Source organism: Letharia columbiana (assembly GCF_014066305.1).
Source record: "Letharia columbiana isolate WasteWater2 chromosome Unknown Sc0000014_s0, whole genome shotgun sequence".
NCBI lineage: Eukaryota > Fungi > Ascomycota > Lecanoromycetes > Lecanorales > Parmeliaceae > Letharia > Letharia columbiana.
The window spans coordinates 276,790-299,811 of NW_023501053.1; the positions used below are offsets into that span (position 1 = coordinate 276,790).

At 21.9% G+C, this 23,022-nt stretch overlaps 1 protein-coding gene across 1 annotated transcript; it reads left to right on the forward strand.

The window, feature by feature from the left end:
- Positions 1-4,104: 4,104 nt before the first annotated feature.
- Positions 4,105-6,781, forward strand: HO173_005318 (uncharacterized protein; the record flags this gene model as incomplete). Its single annotated transcript, XM_037307236.1, has 4 exons — positions 4,105-4,312; positions 4,365-4,552; positions 4,602-6,641; positions 6,695-6,781. 4 exons carry the CDS (start codon positions 4,105-4,107, stop codon positions 6,779-6,781), a joined length of 2,523 nt encoding a protein of 840 aa, XP_037165876.1.
- Positions 6,782-23,022: the final 16,241 nt, after the last annotated feature.

The window sequence follows — 23,022 nt, forward strand, 5'->3', positions numbered from 1 at the left end:
TTAATTCGTTTAAATATATATCGTTTAATATTTCTTCTATAGAGATCTAATTAGCTATAATCGTCGTAGTAAATTCTTCTCTTACGAGCGAAATATCGAAAAGAAATAGAGATAATATATTAATTAGTAATATAAATTTTATAATATCTTCTATTATAGTAAAATCTTTCGAATAATAAAATAGTTATAAATATTAAACGGTTTTAATTCATTTAAATATATATCGTTCGATATTTCTTCTATAGAGATTTAATTAACTATAATTATTATAATAGATTCTTCTCTTATAACGTTATTATAGTAATATACTATATTAATATAATAAAAATAATAAGTTAAATTATAGTAGTATTCTTCGCTTATTAAGTAATAATTTAATATAAAATTATAGAGAGTATATAACGTAGGATCTTAGAGAGCTAAGTCGTATTTCTAATAATAATAATCTTATTACCGCTTAATTTCTCCGTAATATTCTTTATAGTATTCTCCGTAATATTCTCCGCATTTATTTATTATAATTTCTTCTCTTACTTCTTAATATAGTAGAGATAATAAGCTAAATTATAGTAATATTCTTTATTTACTAAGTAATAATTTAATATAAAATTATAGAGAGTACTTTATATAATATAAGATCTTAGAGAGCTAAGTCGTATTCTTAATATTAAAAATCTTATTACCGCTTAATTTCTTCGTAATATTCTTTATATTTATCTATTATAATTTCTTCTCTTATTTCTTCTTTTATAAAGTATTAAATTAAATAACTAATTAAATAACTAATTAAGTAAATTATTAAATTAATAAAGATAGATAGTATTAATTAAGCGACTAAGAAATATAATTAAAATAAAGTAATAAAGAATAAATTAAGAAAAAAGATACGTCTTAAGAGATAATATCGCTAAGTTAAAAGATATTATCGCTAACTTAAGAGAAGTATATAGAGAAGAATAATAGCTATAAATTCGTTTAGACTCTTTTTAAGAACTTTCTAACGCGTTTATAAGTAGTAGTAGATAGCTATTAAGCTCGCTTACGACCTCGATTATTAATAATAGCGAATTCGCGTTAATAGAGGTTTTAAGAGATAAATAAAAGAAATATATATATCTAAAGCGTTTAGTAACGTTTCCGCGAGGGATATCGAGAATAATTATATTTATATTAATAGAATTAATAGAATTAATAGAGTAATAAAAGAATAATAATTATATAAATAAATAGATAAAAGAATTATTATTTAATCTCAAACGCGTTTAATATAATTATTATATTTAAATATTTATTTAATTTATTAATAGTAGATTAAACTTCGAAATTTTTAATATTATTAGAAAGCGTAAACTAAGCTTTATAACTTATAAAATTATAAAATAATAATATTTATAGAGAGCTAGTTATTTTAGAGTATAAAATTTCTATATATAAATTTTTAATAAGAGAGCTTAAGAGAGCTAGCGAGCTAATTTAGTTAATCTAATTAAAGAGGTAATAACTTTAAATTTATAATTAGTTATATATATAAATTTAAGTTTTTAACTTAGCTCTATCTTATTCTATTATATATATTAATATTATATTAATATAATAAAAATAATAAACTAAGTTATAGTAATATTCTTCGCTTATTAAGTAATATTTAGTTGTGATATAATATGGTCTTAAGAGTAGTTATCTTAATAATAATAATCTTTTATGTTGTTTTTGTATCGGTGCAAGGTCTTCGAGCACACCGTTGGGGGGTTGGGTTTTTCCCGCCCCCGGTGTGGTTGCCTAATCAACTTTAAATTTATAATTAGCTATATATATAAATTTAAGATTTTATAACTTAGCTTTATTTTATTCTATTATATATATTAATATTATATTAATATAATAAAAATAATAAACTAAGTTATAGTAATATTCTTCGCTTATTAAGTAATAATTTAATATGAAATCGTAGAGAGTATATAATATGAGATCTTAAAGAGCTAAGTCGTGTTCTTAATAATAATAATCTTATTATCACTTAGTTTCTTCGTAATATTCTCTATAGTATTCTCCGTAATATTCTCCGCATTTATCTATTATAATTTCTTCTCTTACTTCTTCTCTTATAGAGTATTAGATTAAGTTACTAGCTAAGTAATTAATTAAGTAAATAATTAAGTAACTAACTAACGATTTAATTAAGTAAATTATTAAGCTAATAGAATAGATAGTATTAATTAAGCGATTAATCGAGTAGTATATAGAGGAGAATAATAGCTATAAATCCGTTCGGGCTCTTTTTAAGAGTCTTTTAACGCGTTTATAAGTAGTAATAGATAGTTATTAAGCTCGCTTACGGTCTTAATTACTAGTAGTAAAAGCGTTAGTAAGAGATTTAAAAAAATTCATAATTAATAGATTAGTGAAATTATAGAAGAAATATAATAAAATAGATAAAAGAATTATTAATTAATCTCGAACGCGTTTAATATAACTACGATATTTAAATATTAATTTAATTTATTAATAGTAGATTAAACTTTATTATTTTTATAGCGTTAGAAAGCGTATACTAAGCTCTATAATTTACGAAATTATAAAGAAATAATATTTATAGAGAGCTAGTTATTTTAGAGTATAAAACTTCTATATATAAATTTTTAATAAGAAAGCTTAAGAGGGCTAGCGAGCTAACTTAGTTAGTCTAGCTAAAAGACGTAATAACCTCGAATTAATAATTAATTATATATATAAATTTAAGATTTTTAAGCTTAGCTCTATCTTATTCTTTTATATATATTAATAAATAATAGAATAAAGTAAAGAAACGTCGAGGCGTTAAAATAGTATTTACTATAATTTTAAAAGAAATTTATAATCTCTATTTAAAATAATAGTCTTAGAAATATTTTAATTAGCTATTTTAAGTTTATTAAATAAGATATTAGTCTATTAAGCTATCGACTATATAGATTTTCTAGATATATTTATTACTCGCTTAATAAATTTATAAAAATATAAATATAAGAGTAATATATAATAAAGATAATTATTCTTCTATTAAGAAGTAACTAAGGTACTTATAATACTAAGTTAAGATTTTTATTAAGATACCTTCTTAGTAGATATAAAGATAGATAAAATTATATATTTATATAATTACGATAGCTTACTATAATAATAATATTAATAGAATATTAAAATTAATTATTACTAATTCTATTATTATTAAGATTATAATTTATAAAAAATATAAATATAGCGAGTTTTTTATTATATTAATAATCTTAGATAAAACTAACTAAGTATAATTAAATAATTAGCTCTTTAATTAATTTAAGATATATAATAGTATATAAAAGACGCTTTATATTATAATAGAATAATTAATAAGAAGCTCTTTTATATAGATATAATTAGAAAGAATAAACGCTCTTTATTTTTATTTATTAAAATAAAAAGAATAGTATTAAGAGATAGTAAGAATAACTTTTAAAACTACTTCTTTATAGTCTAAGTTATCTATACTTAATATTCTTAAGAAAAAGAGAATAATATATATATATCGATTATAGATATCTACTATTCTTAGCGTTCTTAGCCTTATTTTAGCTAAAAATAACCTTTAAGAATTATTTTTAGATATTTTTAAGTCTATTTTCGCTTAATAAGCGAAAATATATAGAAATATAATTATAGAACGATATTCTATATATATTTAACGCTAAGCTGAAAATTAGTGGAAATATGTAGGGGTTATTTCCAAAATATGTGGTTGCAGAAGGGGCCCTAAGTACAGAGGCTATTGTTTTGTCGGCATGACGAACTACTCTAAAGCGCCTACGAATTATTACTGTACGGGTAGCCGGCAAGCTGTAAGCCTGTAATACTTTAATTTAGAGTACACGCGGTTACGGGACGTATATTTTACCCAAGACGTTATATTACTTTACTCAATTGCAAAGTGCAAGTGCTGCCTCAAATCAACTTAAAGTCCTACGTTTATGTTTGACCCTACAACGACCGTTTGACAGATGGCTGCCACGAATCCTTCATGACACTGTCTTAGGTAGTTCGCAGATTTCCTTGAACGATACATCTATCCCACACAGCTAGACCATCATTATGGCAACCTTGAATCTATCCACGAATGGTCCATCCATAACCAAGAGTTATCAGTCCATCGTCAATACACCTCCCCCGTCTGGTACTGCCTCCAAGTCTCCAACCTATGGCCAGTGGGCCGTGTACTCTGTCTCTGCTCCTCTAGCCAATGCCTTTCAGCAAGACGCTGGCGGGAAGGAAAGTGTATTGAAAGTACAGAGTACTGGCGGTGGGTACTGTCTTCGTGAATGCCGTAGCCGCAGAAGCTAACGCGGCAGCAGAGGGTGAGCTGGTTGATCTGATAGATGAATTCTCCGATGGCAGGGTTCAATTTGCCTACGCTAAAGTCCAAGACCACAATACAAAGCTGCCAAAATCCGTCCTCATTGGTTGGTGTGGTGAAGGTGTGCCTGAGCGGACCAAGGGCTATTTCACCAGTCATTTGACCGCTGTATCGAAAGTACTACATGTGGGTAATGGTCATAGCGGACCCTGCAGCAAGAGCTGATGTGAGAAAGGGTTACCACGTCCAAGTGACTGCTCGCTCAGATCGCGACCTATCGCCCGAATCTATCGTTCAAAAAGTTTCTGACGCATCAGGCTCAAAGTACTCTGGCGGTGGACCTGTCCCAAGCAGCAGTGGCCCTCCCCCTCCTATCTCCTCGAAACCGGCTTTTACACCTACGCGCAGCAGTGGTGGAGGTGGTGGCGGCTTCAATCCTCTGACTGGATCGCGGATACGCTCTAGTGTGCCAAAAGACACAAACGTTGACGAAGATGGTTGGGGTCAAGACGCGCCACCAGTTACTCGGACGCAGCTTGAGAAAGTGCAGTCTTCGTATCAGCCCACCAAAGTGAATATGCGCGATCTGAGTTCACAAAATCAAGAACCTTCTCGCTTCAATGGCACTGACAATAACGACAATACGCCCACAGACAGCGACGTGGTCAGGGGTGGATACCAGCCAGTGGGAAAGGTGGATATCGCTGCCTTACGGAGGCAGGCGCAAGAGAAAGGCAATTCTCATGATGACAGACCAAACGTAGTCAAAGGGTCCTACGAGCCGGTAGGGAAAGTCGACATTGCCGCCATCAGAGCTCGAGCACAAAAACCTGCAGAGGGCGCCACATCGCCTTCCAGCAGCATGTCCCCTGCGGCCCCAGGAACGTCCGTTCGGAGTAGCGAACAAGGCGAAGAACAAAAATCTCTTGCAGATCGATCGGCGCCCTTCTCGACTTCTGAGCGTCTCACATCTCTCCCTAAGCCAAAGGTTGCCAATCGCTTCGGGTCTGGTCCTAGTTCAGTCGCAGGAACCAAGGCTCCGACTCCTGGCGGTTTCGGCTTGGAGTCCAAGTCTACCCCTGCTGCCCCGCCCGTCGGTGTCGGTAGGACCTTCGCTGACCAAGGGGGGAAGACGCCAGCCCAATTATGGGCGGAAAATAAGGCTCGCGAACGAGGCTTGAGCGGCACAAGTGACAATCTTCCGTCCGGTATTGGAGGGTCTCCATCACATATTGCGAACCAAAATTCTGGCGAATGGAAGAGTGGGTACGGCGGGAAGAGCTGGGCTCCTGTGCAGACTACTAGAACCGGACAATCTTCGGGTAGCTTGGGTCAGCAAGGGACAGGACAGGAAGAAGACAGTCAGGAAAAAGCCCCAAGCTCTCTAACCGGCGGTATTGGAGCCATCCGAGATCGCTTTGATGGTGCACCTCCAATGGGGGCTTCGAACATACGCTCGGAGGTCTCATCTCCCAGTCCACCACCCCTAGATACGTCCAGTAAGCCCAACGCGGGCCGTGGAATCCCAATCTCAGGACTCCCAACTCGACCCACTCATCAAGAAGATGATGAGGACGAAGTAGCACCACGAATGCCGACACCGCCTGCGCAGCCTCCAAGAAGCCCTACTCCACCCACGCCGCCTGGCATGGATACGAGATCTCCTATCCGAGTTGCGATGCCTGTGAGCCGAGGTCATAATGAGCAGCAGGTCGAAGACGCACGGGATGAGCAATTCTCACCTCCACCATCAATGCCTGCACGCTCCCTCGCTCAGGCCATTCCGCTAGAAGAAGACCTCACTGAGGAGCCATTTGGACACGATCCTGCTCGCGGTGCGGGCGAAGCTGCCGCTGCGGCGTCCTTTGGCGGAGAAGCAATTGAATCCGCACAATCCGGGGCTCACGAAAGTGGAAAGCGTGCGCTGGTGCAGTATGACTACGAGAAGGCCGAGGACAATGAACTGGAATTAAAAGAAGGCGAGTATGTCACCAACATTGAGATGGTAGATGACGATTGGTGGATGGGCCAGAGTCCACGTGGTGAGACTGGGCTTTTCCCTAGCAATTACGTAGAGCTCATGGAGGGCGAGGAGGGCGAGGGGGCTGGTGGTGGACAGGCAAGTCATCAAGCCGAAGCTGAGCCTGAACCTCAGCAACATATCGCTGGTGCTGCTGAAGCCAGTCAGGGAGCTACGGCTACGGCGCTATATGAGTATGAGGCTGCGGAGGGAAATGAGCTGAGTTTCCCCGAAAATGCGAACATTACGGGAGTAGTAAGTAATAAACCCCCGAAGAGAATTCTTCCAACGCTAATGACGACGGGCAGGAATTTCCAGACGAAGACTGGTGGTCTGGCGAGTATGGAGGTCAGCAGGGTCTTTTTCCCGCCAACTATGTGCGGCTAGACGAATGATGCAAAAACAAAGAAGCATACGTTCACAAAAGTTACTGAGGGCGTAGCCGTGGTTTATGTGTTTGGACGTTTCATGGATGGTTGTCAATTGTAGATTTTATCTGAAAGCAGCGACAAAAGAGATGTTCAGTTGCAGAGGGACGCACCTCTATTCTACGCCATTATAGGAAAGGAAAACCAATAAGCGAAAGGTGAGAAAACGGAATATTAGAGTAATATTACCTTTCATTATAAGTCTAAATATCTATATGTTAAATTCATAAAAAGTATTTAATTTAAGATCTATCTTAATTTTAAGATTAGATTTAACTCTCGAAGAGTAAAAATATTTTAATCTATAATTTTTTTAGAATTATTAGTATATATAAAAGAATAAGATAGAGCTAAGCTTAGAAAATCTTAAATTTATATATATAGCCAATTATAAATTCGAGTTAGGTCTACGCTTTTTAATTAGATCGGCTAAGTTACCGCGGGTAAATAAATTAACGTCCTCGTAATCACTAAAAGATGCCGTTGTTTTATTAAAAAATAGTATATATTATTAAATATAGAATAACTTTTTATTTTCTATTGAAATTTTGAGATTTTTTTAATTTTGGAACGTGTTTATGCTTTTGAATTTTTAAGAATTATAAATTTAGTCTTATAATTATTAAAGGGTAGGAATTCAAATATCGCTCATCAGGTCGCTCCCAAATCGGACAGCCGGACAGCCCTAATTAAAAAATAGGTATATATTATTTGATTTTAGAAATAACTTTTTTGTTTTCTATTAAAATTTTTTTTTTTTAAATTATAGACGAAATGTGGGCTTTTAGATAAAAAAGAATTACTATTTAGTCTTATAGATTTTATAGGTAAGAATTTAAATTCTCTATTAAAAGTTCGCTTATCAATTTCTCGACAGCCCTAATTAAAAAAATGTTATAATTTATTTTTTCTTATTTTCTATTAAAATTTTAAGATTCTTTTCTTTAAATTATAGAACGAAATGTGAGCTTTTAGAAAGAGAAAAAAATTAAATTTAGTCTTATAATTATTAAAGCGTAAGGAATTCAAATATCTATCTTTAAATATCGCTTATCAAATATCGCTTATCAAAGTTCGCTCGACAGCCGGACAGCCCTGATTAAAAAATAAATATATATTATTTAATTTTAGAATAACTTTTTTATTTTCTATTAAAATTTTAAGATTTTTTTTTTAAATTATAGAATAAAATATAGGCTTTTAGATAAAATAAGAACTTTAAAATTTAATCTTATAATTATTAAAGCGTAAGGAATTCAAATATCGCTTACTAAAATTCGCTTATTAAAGATCGCTTATCTATTTACTCGATAGTTCTAATTAAAAAAATAATTATAAATTTAATTTATAGGCCTTTACTCGTAAGATTTAATTTTATAATTCTTATCTTATTAAGAAGTCTAAATTACGCTCTATAAATTAAAAGAAATATTAATAGATTTTATTAAAATTCGAATTACGTAACTCTTAACGTTTTAATAATTACGTAACTACGTTATATAATATATCTTAGCGCGCTTATATTAAGTCGCTCTTTTCTTTTATAAAACTCTATAATTAATATAACTAAGTATTTTATCTTTATATTTTAATAAATTATAAGCTTAGATTATATTTAATAATTATTTTAATAATAGTATAATTTATTACTATAGCTATAATTATCTTTAAATATTTATATTTATTATAATAAAGATAATTATAATTATAAAAAGCTTTATTAATCTTTTTAATATAAAAAATTTCTATTTTAAAATAGTTATTTTAGATTTAAATAGCTATAATTCGTTTATAATTTAAAAACTAAGAGCTATTACTCGAGTACTTCTACTTTTTACTTAAAATAATATAAAATAAATTAAGATATATTATATCTAGTTAAAATTATTAAAGCCGCTATATAATTAATTAAATTAAATTATTATTAAGATTTCTAAAATATTATTAGCTTTTTTATATAGAATACGCTAAATAAAGAAATAATATATCTTTATTTATATATCGTAAATATTAAAAAATTAGATAATAAGTATTTAGACTTTATATTTATTTAATTACGAAATATTTATAATAAAAACTAAAAATTAGCTATCTTAATTATCGCTAAGAGAAATTAAAAGAAAATAATCTTAGTTTTAATATTAATTATATAGTTTCTAATTATTACTAATAGAGATATATTAATTAAAAAAATAAGAATTTTAATCTTAAAAGCGAAAGAAGAAAGAAATCTTTATTATTATAAAGAAGTCTTAATATAAATATTTATTTTAGAAATAAAATATCTTAATAATAAGTAAATAATCTTATAATTAATCTCGATTTTAAACTTTAATCGAGTTAATTTTAAAGAAGATAAATAGAGCTTTTAATTATTAAGATAATTAATATAATTTTAATAATATAATATTATATCTATATATAAGAGATAGATTCTTATTATTATTATAGTATTTTTAAATTATTTTAATATCTTTAAAATTCGTTAATTATCGTACTTAATTTTTTAATAGAATATTATTTACTATTTTAAGTATTAATAAATAATAAATCTTTATAAATAAAGATTTAAATTATATTAAATTAATTTTAAAATTTAATAAAACTTCTCTTATATATTTAAATCTTTAATATATTATAAAGAATATTTTAATAATAAGAGTAAGTATATATTAAGCTCTTTTATTAATTTTAATTTAATATTAAAATAATTTATTTTTAAATCTTTATTAAAGTTAATCTTTAATAAAGATTTCTTTAATTTTTAAACGCGTTTAATTTTATCGATATTATTTACTTTAATTATTTTTTTAAATCTTATTAATATATAGATTTTATTTTTTAGCTTAAGCTTTAATAAAGCGAGCTTATTTAATTTATCTAATTTATTCTTTAATAAAGAGAATTTATTAAATCTCTAAATATTATATCTTTTAAGAAATTTAAAATTTTAATCTTTTTAAATTATTTTAATAATATTAATAAGTTTAAAGATATCTTTAATTATAATATTAGCCCCTTCGACTATCGTATATATATCGCGTATTATTAGAGCTAGTAATTATATCTATTAGCTATCTATTTTATATATATAAATATTTATATATCTTATAAATTAATAATTAGTCTTTTAGTTATAATTATTCTTTTTCTAATATATCTAATATTCTACTTTTAATAGATTATAAATCTAAAAGCGAATAGGATAGTATTAAATATTTTTATACTTTCTAATATAAATATTAAATTAAGTCTTTAATAATCGTTTATAAATAGATATATCTTATAACGATAGCCTATTTTTTTAGCTTATATTTATCGACGAGAGAGCTATCGCTATTTAATCTCTATATAAAAAATATCGAACTAAAATTCTTATTTTATTCGAGGTCTCGAAATAATACGGGTAAAAAACCCTTATACTATACGAGGACCCGAAAAACCCTCACATCATTCCGAGGTCTCGAAACAATACGGGTAAAATAATTATTTCGAGATCTCGAAGTAATACGGGCAAAACGTTAAAACCCTTATTTTATTCGAGGTCCCGAAACGGGTATTTAAAGCCTCGACACTCTTTCTATTTTTCTCTATCGAGGTTTTTTATAGATTTAACGAGATCGGATAAATAATTAATCTCGAATTTAAAGCGTGAATATAAAAACTAATATAAGATATAATATACTAAAATTTAGAAAATTAGCTTTTAAGGCTATCGAAGAGTATTATAATATTAGCCTCTTCGACTATCGTATATATATCGCGTATTATTAGAGCTAGTAATTATTAGCTACTATTAATTATCTATTTTATATATATAAATATTCGTATATCTTATAAATTAATAATTAGTCTTTTAGTTATAATTATTCTTTTTCTAATATATCTAATATTCTACTTTTAATAATTTTTAATTATTAAATTTACAAATAATAGTTTAAAAATAAATTAAAGTTATTTAGATTATAGCGCTATATTAAAAAAATTTATATAAAATTAATTATTAATTTAAATTAATAGCTAATTATAAATATAAAATTAAATCTATATTATATTAAAATCGCGTTATAAAAAAAACTCGCGTTTTAAAATTAAGAATAAAATTAATATTAAAAAAGTTTAAAAGATTTTAAATAAGTTTAAATTTTAAGATTTAAATATTTTTAATTTTATATTTAGAAAAATAGATAATATTACTTTTACGAGATATAATAATAATTTTTAATTTTATATTAATAGATTTATAGAGATTTTAGATAAATTTAATAATTTATTTTTAAAGCTAAAATTTAATAAAAATTAAAAAATTTATTACTTTTATTTAAATTTAGATTTTTTATATAATTTATATTATAAATAGTATAATTAAAATTATAATATTTTTAAGAATAATAATATTATAAAAATTATTTTAAATTATTTAATTATTTAAATTATTAATAATATAATTAATTTTAATTAATTTTATTAATTTTAAAGTTTATATATTAATTATATATAACTTATAGAATATTATTATATTAATTATTATTAATAAAGCTATTAAGTATAGAATTTAATAAGAAATCTATATTAATAACTTTTATATTTAAATTTAAATTTATAATTATTATAATTATTATAAAAAGAATTAATATAATAATATTAAATATATTATTTTATATTTTAAATTTAAGAAATAAGATAATAATAGTAATAGAGAAAATTATAATAATTATAAAGATTATAATAATTATAGCGATTATAATAATAAAAATAATAATAATAATAATACTATTAATTTAAATAATAAAGATAAAAATAAAAATATTTAAAATAATATATTTATTATTTATTATTAATTTAATAGTATTAAGATTATTATTATATATATTTAATTAATAATAATATATAATTTTATAATATATATTAATTTTAATTTAAAGAATTAGTATATATAAAAGAATAAGATAGAGCTAAATTAGAAAACCTTGAATTTATATATATAGTTAATTATAAATTTATTAGATCTACGCTTTTTAATTAGATATCGTAGATAAATAAATTAGCTTTCGTAATTATTAAAAAAATAGATATATATTATTAATATATAGAATAACTTTTTTATTTTTTATTAATTTTTTAAGATTTTTATTTTAAATTATAGAACGAAATATAGGCTTTTAGATAAAAAAAAGAATTTCTAAATTTAGTCTTATTATTAAAGCGTAAGGAATTTAAATATCGCTTATTAAAGTTCGCTTATTAAAGATCGCTCTATTATAATATATTAAGATCTTATCTCGTCTTAGAATTAGAATTATCTAGCGTAGACTTAATATTATATATATCTATTCTATAGATATACTATATATTAAATTATAATATAGTTATATTATTTTCTAATACGCTTATCTATTTACTCGATAGCTCTAATTAAAAAAAAAATTATAAATTTAATTTATAAACCTTTACTCGTATTATATATTTTATTATTAATTCTTAATTTTTATAAAATTAAGTTTATTATTTTTTTATTAAAAAGAGTTTAAAGATTATAATTTAAACTTCTTTAATATCTATAATTATTATATTATTATATTTATAATTTATTAATAATATTTATATTTAATATATTACTTATAACTTCTTAATTTTTTAAATCTTTATTTTATTTAAATTATATTATTTAATTAATAAAGTTAATAATTTAATTATAATTATAAACTTTAAATATATTAAATTTAAATATAAAGATTTTAAAAGTAAATAAATTTTATATATGAAAGATATTTAATATATCTTTAATAGTAATTTTAATCTAATTTTTTAAAAGTAATTTAAAAATTAAAATTATTTATTTTAATTTATATTTAAAAATATTAAAGTAAAAGAATATAGTATTATTTTTAGATATTAGTATAATTATTCTTTATATATTAAATATATAAATAAAGATCTTTATATACTTAATAATTATTAATAAAAATATCTCTATTTATAATAAATTTATTATATTTATATCTAAATTTAAATTTAAATTCTTATTCTTATTTATTAATATCTTAGATTTTTAAATTAATAAGAAAATCTTATATAATTAATATATTAATATATATAAAAGAATAAGATAGAGCTAAGCTTAAAAACCTTGAATTTATATATATAGTCAATTATTAATTCGAGTTCGCTACGCTCTTTAATTAGATCGGCTAACTCATCGCGGGTAAATAAATTAGTATCCGCAACCATCAAAATCTCGCTCTCCCGCGCCTCCCTTATTAAAAAAATAGATATATATTATTAATATATAGAATAACTTTTTTGTTTTCTATTAAAATTTTGAGATTTTTTTTTAATTTTAAAATGCTATTTATGCTTTCCGAATTTTTAAGAATTTTAAAATTTAGTCTTATAATTATTAAAGCGCAAGGAATTCAAATATCGCTCACCAAAGTTCGCTCACCAAAGATCGCGGACAGCCGGACAGCCCTGATCAAAAAACAGGTACACATTATTTGATTTTACTCGTGCATTCCAGAAGTGAGTTACCTGATAGAGCGAGGACGTCAATAGATATTTCCACTCAGCGGCACGTCGCTTGATCTATTGGCGTCCTCGCTCTATCAAGTAACTCACTTCTGGAATGCACGATTAGAATAACTTTTTTGTTTTCTATTAAAATTTTAAGATTTTTTTTCTAAAATTATAGAACGAAATGTGAGCTTTTAGATAAAAAAAGAATTACTAAATTAAGTCTTATGAATATTTAAAGGTAACGAATTTAAATGTCGCCTATCAAAAGTTCACTTATTAAATTTACTCGATAGCTCTAATTAAAAAAAATAATTATAAATTTAATTCATAGGCCTTTACTCGTTTATTATAATTATTTAAAATTTTAGAATTTTAAAAAGGTAATTAACATATATATCGAAATAAATAAATTTATTTTATTTTTTAGAAATATATATAAATTATATAGTATTAATATATATAAAAGAATAAGATAGAGCTAAGCTTGAAAATCTTAAATTTATATATATAGTTAATTATAAATTTAGAGTTACTACGCTCTTTAATTAGACCGGCTAAGTCATCGTAGATAAATAAATTAGCGTCCGCAACTATCAAAATCTATTACCCTACTTTTAACCCTTTAATAACTTTACTATTTTCTATTAAAATTTTAAGATTTCTTTTTCAATTTATAGAATAAAATGTGGGCCTTCAGATAAATAAAGAATTCCTAAATTTAATCTTATAATTATTAAAGCGCAAGGAATTCAAATATCGCTCACCAAAGTTCGCTCGACAGCCGGACAGCCCTAATCAAAAAACAGGTACACATTATTTGATTTTAGAATAACTTTTTTATTCTCTATTAAAATTTTAAGATTTTTTTTTCAAATTATAAAACGAAATATGGCCTTTCAGAGAGAAAAAAATGTTCTTAAATTTAATCTTATAATTATTAAAGCGTAAGGAATTTAAAGATCGCTTATCTATTTACTCGATAGCCCTGATTAAAAAAAATGGTTATGAATTTAATTCATAGGCCTTTACTCGTTATTAATATAAAAATTAAATTATATAAACATTATATAATATTAGATTATTAAAAAAAAAAAAATTATAATAATCTCTAAAAATCTTTTTTTATTTTTTATAATAATTATAAATAAATAGTAATTTTTCTAAATAATAAAACGCTGGATTTTACTATATTTTTACTTTCTAATAAAAATAATCTTATAATTTTTATAGTATTTAATTTTTTTCTAAATGAAGCTAAATATAGAGATTATATTTATATTAAATTTTATAATAATTATAATTTTAAATATAATAATTATAATATATATACTTTTTAATTTATTAAAGAAATTATTTAGAAAGATATTATATCTAATAATTCTTAAATAAATAATAAAAATAAATAATATAATATAAGATTAATTTTATATTTAAAAAGAATAAGCTATTATGAAGTATTAATTAAAATTTATATAAACTTCTAATTATTTATATAATTAATAATTAATATTAAAAAGAGATATTATCTTTTATAAGATCTTTATAAACTATTTATAATATAATATTATAAAAGCCTTTTATAGAAGTCTCTAATAAAGTTATTTTTATTAGATTTAAGAGGCTTAGAAAGCCTAAGTTAAATATATATTAGCGTCTTTAAGTATTCTCTACTAAAATAGATTTCTAAATAGTAAGATTTTTTTTTATTATAACTTAATTTATAATAATATAATAATAATACTTTAATTACTTATATATATTAATAGTTTATACTTATAAGTAGATTTAGTATTTCACTAATACTAATATTAATTTAGATCTCTTTCTCTAAATAATATCTTCTCTAGACTTATTTAGATTACGTTATCACTAATAGCTATATTAAACTAGCTTCTATCGCCTTCTTAGATACTATAGTTATTATTATATTAACTTTTAAAAATATCTTATCTACTCTTTATTCTACTAGCAATCTCATATATATTATATATTAAATTATTTATTAACTATCCATCGATTACCCTACTAAGCCAACGAGTTAACGAATTAGATATATCTATATCTCAAAAGAAGATTCACGTAATTATTAATTTATAATTTTTAGAAATACTACGTAATCTCGAAATCTTTCTTAGATTTATAGAATAACTTTATTTTTTAATTCTTTATTATTAGTATATATAAAAGAATAAGATAGAGCTAAGCTTAGAAATCTTAAGTTTATATATATAGTTAATTATAAATTTAAGTTTATTATATTCTTTAATTAGATCGACTAAATTAGTTTACTAGCTCTTTTAAGCTTTCTTATTAAAAATTTATATATAGATATTTTATACTTTAAAGTATTTAGTTTACGATATATATAGTTACTTTATAATTTCTTAAATTATAAAGCTCACTTTATATTTTTAATACTATAAAAATTATAAAGTTTAATTTACTATTAATAAATTAAATAAATATTTAAATATAATAATTATAGTAGTTATATTAGACGCGTTCGAGATTAAATAATAATAATTCTTTCATCTATTTATTATTCTTTTACTATTCTATTAATTCTATTAATTCTACTAATTCTACTAATTCTATTAATATAAATATAATTATCTTTAATATCTCTTATTTAATTAAAGCCCTTTATTAACGTCTTTAGATTATTTTTAAATAAATTTATTATTACTAGTAATTAAGACTATAAATAAACTTAATAACTATTTATTACTACTTATAAACGCGTTAAAAAATTCTTAAAAGAGCTTAAATAGATATATTCTTTTTATATATTTCTTTTAAGCTAGCGATAAATAAGTTAAATTAATATTTAAATATTATAATTATATTAAACGCGTTTAAGATCGAATAATAATTCTTTTATCTATTTATATAATTATTCTTCTTTTATTATTTTATTAATTCTATTAATTCTATTAATTCTATTAATTCTATTAATATAAATATATTTACTCTCGATATTCTTATATTTAATTAAATAAGAGAAGAATTTATAATAGATAAATATAAAGAATACTATAAAGAAATTAAGCGATAATAAAGTTATTATTATTAAGAATACGACTTAGCTCTTTAAGATCTTATATTATATTAATTATTTACTTAATTAATTACTTAGTTAATTACTTAATTTAATACTCTATAAAAGAAGAAATAAAAGAAGAAATTATAATAGATAAATATAAAGAATACTACGAAGAAATTAAGTGATAATAAAGATATTATTATTAAAAATACGACTTAGCTCTCTAAAATCCTACGTTATATACTCTTTATAATTTTATATTAAATTATTATTTAATAAGTGAAGAATATTATTATAATTTAATTTATTATCTCTACTATATTAAGAAGTAAGAGAAAGAACTATAATAGATAAATACGAAGAATACTATAAAGAAATTAAATAATAATAAAACTATTATTATTAAGAATACGATTTAATTCTTTAAGATCTTATATTATATTAGTTATTTATTTAGTTAATTACTTAGCTAGTTACTTAGTCTAATACTTTATAAAAGAAGAAATAAAAAAGAAATTATAATAAATAAATATAAAGAATATTATAGAGAATATTATAAAGAAATTAAACGATAATAAAATTATTATTATTAAGAATATAATTTAACTTTTTAAGATTTTATATTATATTAATTATCTACTTAGTTAATTATTTAATTAATTATTTAATTAATTATTTAATTAGTTACTTAGCTAGTTACTTAATTTAATACTCTATAAAAAAAAGTAAAAGAAGAAATTATAATAGATTAATGCGGAGAATACTATAGAGAATATTATAGAGAATATTATAGAGAAATTAAGCGATAATAAAGTTATTATCGTTAAAAATACGACTTAGCTCTCTAAAGATTTTATATTAAATTATTATTTAATAAGTGAAGAATATTACTATAACTTAATCTATTATCTCTATTATATTAATATAATATATTATTATAATAACGTTATAAGAGAAAGATTTATTATAACGATTATAACTAATTAGATCTCTATAAAAGAAATATTAAACGATATATATTTAAATAAATTAAAATTATTCGATATCTTACTCTAATAGCTATTTTATTATTCGAAAGATTTTATTATAATAGAAGATAATATAAGATTTATATTATTAATTAATATATTATCTTTATTTCTTTTTAATATTTTAATACTTCTTATTATAAGAATATAGCCTTTCTCTATTTTTTATAAATAATTATTATAAATTAATTTTTTATATTTAATATATCTTTCTAATTAGATCTTAACGCGTCTCTCTTTATATATATATATTTATATATAGATTAAAAACGTATAGTAAGCGATTAGAGTTTGATTTGACTTAGAGCTAAAGTTAAAATTCAATTTAACTTAGAAAATCTAACTTCATAAATTTAATTCATAGGCCTTTACTTATTGTAGTTTACTAATTCGCTATAAGAGTAAAAGATTATTCTTATTAAGAGCTTAGAAGTTAATATTAAAGATCTATTATATAAATAATCTACTACTAAAATATTATTTTATACTCTTTATTAAAATATAAAGATAGAATACTTAGTTATATTAACTATAGAGTTCTATAAAAGAAAAGAGTAACTTAATATAGACGCGTTAAGGCGTATTATATAATATAGTTATATAATCGCTAAGACGCTAAAAGTTATATAATTCGAATTTTAATACTTTTCTTTATATATATTCTTTTATAAGCGAAATTTAATAAATACGAAGTTTAATATTAACGATATTAAAATCGAGTAGATAAGATAAAATAATTTAGTTAATTTTTACTAGATTATTAAGATAAAATTAATATTAAGTAATTAAAGTAAAGTCTAAGTCGAATAGCTAAAATAACTTAAATAAGACTAGCGTTAAATAATTAAAGTAAAATTAATATTAAATAGCTAAGATAAATTAGTATCGAGTAATTAGTATAAAAATATATCTCTTATATCTCTATTTCCTCTATAGATAAAATTAAAAAATATAAGATTTAAAGTTCGCGATATTTAAAATAGAGTAGGTAAAGTAAAAAGTCGAAATTTAAAAATAACTATATTAAACTATAGCCCCTATCTAAATATAATTTAAATTTTACTTTTTATTAAAAAGCGATTTTTTAGAATTTTTATTTTTAGACTATTTAATATATATTAAAAATCGATTAATTTAAGATTAAAGGATATTTATAAGAGTAGCTAAATAAAATAATTAAAAGAAATTCTTCTAGCTATATATCGCCGACTATAAAACTCTCGCGAAGATTATTTTAAATAACTAGTTCTTAATAATAGTAATTAATAGTAATAATTTAAAGGTATAATACTTAAGATATTAATAATAAATAGATATAAGTTCTCTAAAAGAGCTTTAAAAGATTAATAATAATAGTAATAATAGCGTTAAAGAAATAGCTATTTCGATATAAAATAGTAAGTTCGTAGAGTATTAAGTCTAATATAGCGACTCGACGAGCGACTTAAATTAATTACTCGTAGTATAAGAATTAATAAAATAGCTTCTCTAAAGTAAACGACTTCTTTATATTAAGATTATTAAATTATAATAAGATTATAGATAATATTTTAGCTTAATAAGTTAATAAAATCTCTTAAACTTATTCTTATTAAAGGTCTTAATAAGATTATTAACTATTTATTAATCGATAAAGACGTAGTCTAAAGCGACGTTTTTAGTAATAACTTATTTCTATATATAATAATATTAAATATTAATATATTTAATATAGATATAAAATTAAAGATTTTTAGCTAGTGCTATTACGCCTTAATTATTATAAAAAATAATTATTATTTACGCTTATTTATTATTAAAATTAAACTAATTTAATAAATTATATAATTAAATTACTTCTTTAATAGTTTATATTTAATTAATATATTTAGTCTTATAAATTAAGAGTACTATAATAAATTATCGCTTCGATAATTAATTAATAGTTTTATTATTAATATTAAATATATATTTAAATATAAAGCGATAAGTATTTTAATTATCGACTTAATTAGCGTTAATATAATCGCTTAGAAATTTTAGATTCTCTCTAAAGATAAATTAGTAATTAACGATTTATCTAAAATAGCGAAAGATTTACTTAATCGCTTTTTAATAAGCTTCGTTAAGATTTAAATTATATTAAAATATTATTAAAATCGCGAATATAATATCTAATCTTATATCGAGTATTATATATATTAATAATCTTATTATTAATTAATACTTAATACGAGAGACTTTAAAGATTTAAAAGTTCTCTTTAAATATTTAATATCTTTTAATATTTATAAAAATAAATATATCTTTAAATTTTTATATATTATATTTAATAAGAAACTTTTTAATATACTTTATCTAATTAAATTAAATAATATAATTAATATAATTTTTAATAATAATTATATCTAAATAATATATATATAATTTTAAATTAATTATTTCGAAGTAACTATTAAACTTATCTTTAATATTTTAAATTTTTATTTTATTAAAATTAATTAAGAGAATATTATTTATATAAATTATAATAATTATAATATTATTAATAAAGATTAAGAAATTAGTTATAATAGATTTAAAATTTAATTTTTTTAAATATATAAAGAGAATATTATATTAAACTCTTAAAGATTATTTTAAATTATATAACGTCTTCTTTAGCTTATATATTTTATATTTATTATTAATTTTAAAATTTATAGACTATATTATATAGATAATTTTCTTTATATTATTATAAAGAAAAGTAATTTTAATATTTATTTACTTTAATTTTTAATTAAAGATTATTATTAAAGTAAAGATTATTTTATAATTTATAGACTTAATTATAAAGATAAAAGTCTTATTAAAGTCTACGCCTTCGCGCTATTTAAAATTATAAATTATTTATTAAACTTTATATTATATAATCTCTTTAATAAAGTCTTACTTAAATTTATAAATTTATTTATTATTTAAAATATATATATTTAAAAGTAAATTTATTAAGATTTAAGTATCGTTAATTATAAAAGAGTTAACTTCTTTCTATATAATAAATTTCTATTTTATTTTTTAATATTTATTTATTATTATCTCTCGATATATTTAGAGCTTAAATAGCTTAAAAGTATTAACTTTAATTAAAAAAACGAGTAAATCTAATAAAAAATCGCGATAAGTTTTAAGAACTTTATATCGTTTAGATTATTTTAAAAAAGATTATTAATTAATTATAAATCTAGTTATAGACTTTATTAAGACTTATATTAAAGATATCGATACTATTAAAATAAATCCCGCGAGTATATTTTCGCTTAGAGTTTTAAGTAATTTTAACTTTATCTTCTTTAAATATATCTATAAAGATATTTATAGCGATATCTACGATAATATCTATAAAGATATTTCTCTAATAGAGATTTATATAATAATAACAAATTCTCTAACGACTTTAGTTAAAATAATTATTACTTCGATAAATATTTCTTATCTTATTCTTTTTAAGACTTTTTCTTCTAAAATTAATATTAAAGAAGTAATTAATAACTTATATATAATCTTTTATAACGTATTTATATAACGCTTATTTCTATTTTTAAATAAATTTTAATTATTAATCTTTCTTTTCTTAATAAGATTAAGCTTAAATAGAATTAACTTAAAAAAATTATTAATTTAAATTATATTTAAATAAATCTAAATTTTACTATTTAATATTAATATATAATAAAATCGATTAGCTTTATAATTAATTAAGCGCCCTTTATAAGCGTAATTCTTATATTTAATTTAATTAATATTTAATAAATATATTTAATAGAAACTAGTTTATTTAATAATTTAAAGATATAAAATATTAAATAAATAGTTTATAGAGGTTTTATAAGAGATAATATCTCTTTTTAATATTAATTATAGATTATATAGATAATTAGAAACTTATATAAATTTCGATTAATATTTTTATAATAATTTACTCTTTTTAAGTATAGTATTAATCTTATATTATATTATTTAATCAAGATATTTAAATTTATTATTTATTTAAAAGTTATTAGTTATTAAGAATGGTGGGCTGGCTTGGAAACCTTGAATTTGTTGTGCGCATTTCTTCGGGTTCGTACGCTCTTTTTGACGGTGAGTCATCGGGGTAAATAATTAGCGTCCGCACCCAATCTCGCATCAAAAATGGTGTACTTATTGACACATAGAATTATTTTGTTTTCTATTAAAATTTTGAGATTTTTTTAAATTTTGAAGCGCTGTTTGTGCTTTCCGATTTTTAAGAATTTTGAAATTTAGTCTTATAATTTTAGGCGCTCAATATCGCTCCCAAGTTCGTCCCAAGATCGCTCTCAGTCGCCCTCTTACTCGTAGCCCTATTAAATTTTTTTTGTTAAATATAATATCTTTTTAAATAATTTCTTTAATAAATTAAAAACTATATATATTATAATTATTATATATAAATTATAATTATTATAAAATCTAATATAAATATAATTTCTATACTTAATTTAATTTAAAAAAAAATTAAAAATCGCGAGGATTATAAAATTATTCTTATTAGAAAGTAAGAATATAGTAAAATAAAGCGTTTTATTATCTAGAAAAATTATTATTTATTTATAATTATTATAAAAAATAAAGAAAAATCTTTAAAAATTATTATAAATTAAATTATTTTTTTAGCGATTTAGCGTTATATAACGCTTATATAATTTAATTTTTATATTAATAATATTATATAATTTATATATATTCTTAGAAGATAAAATAAATAAATTTATTTCGATATATATTTTAACTAATTTTTTAGAATTCTAAAATCTTAAATAATTATAATAAGCGTAGTATATATATAAGTTTTTTATTAATTTAAGAATCTAAGATATTGCGAATAAGAATAAGAATTTAAATTTAGATTTAGATATAAATATAATAAACTTATTATAAATAGAAATATCTTTATTAATAATTATTAAATATATAAAAATTTCTATTTATATATCTAGCGTATAAAGATAATTACGCTAATATCTAAAAAAATATTATACTCTCTTATTTTAATATTTTTAGATATAAGCTAAAGCGAATAGTTTTAATTTTTAAATTACTTTTAAGAAATTAGATTAAATTACTATTAAAATATATTAGATATTTTTTATATATAGAGTTTATTTACTTTTAAGATTTTTAAATCATTAAAATTCAATTTATTTAAAGTTTATAATTATAATTAAATTATTAACTTTATTAATTAAATAATTAATTTAAATAAAATAAAAATTTAAAAGATTAAAAAGTTATAAGTAATATATTAAATATAAATATTATTAATAAATTATAAATATAATAATATAATAATTATAAATATCGAAGAAGTTTAAATTATAATCTTTAAATCCTTTTTAATAAAGAAATAATAAATTTAATTCTATAAGAATTAAGAATTAATAATAAGATATATAATATTCTTTAAATTAAGATTAATATATATTATAAAATTATATACTATCGCTAATTAGATATATATAATAATAATTTTAATATTATTAAATTAATAATTAATAATAAACTTATTATTTTAGATATTTTTATCTTTATCTTTATTACTCGAGCTCGAGAAATTATTATTATTATTATTTTTTATT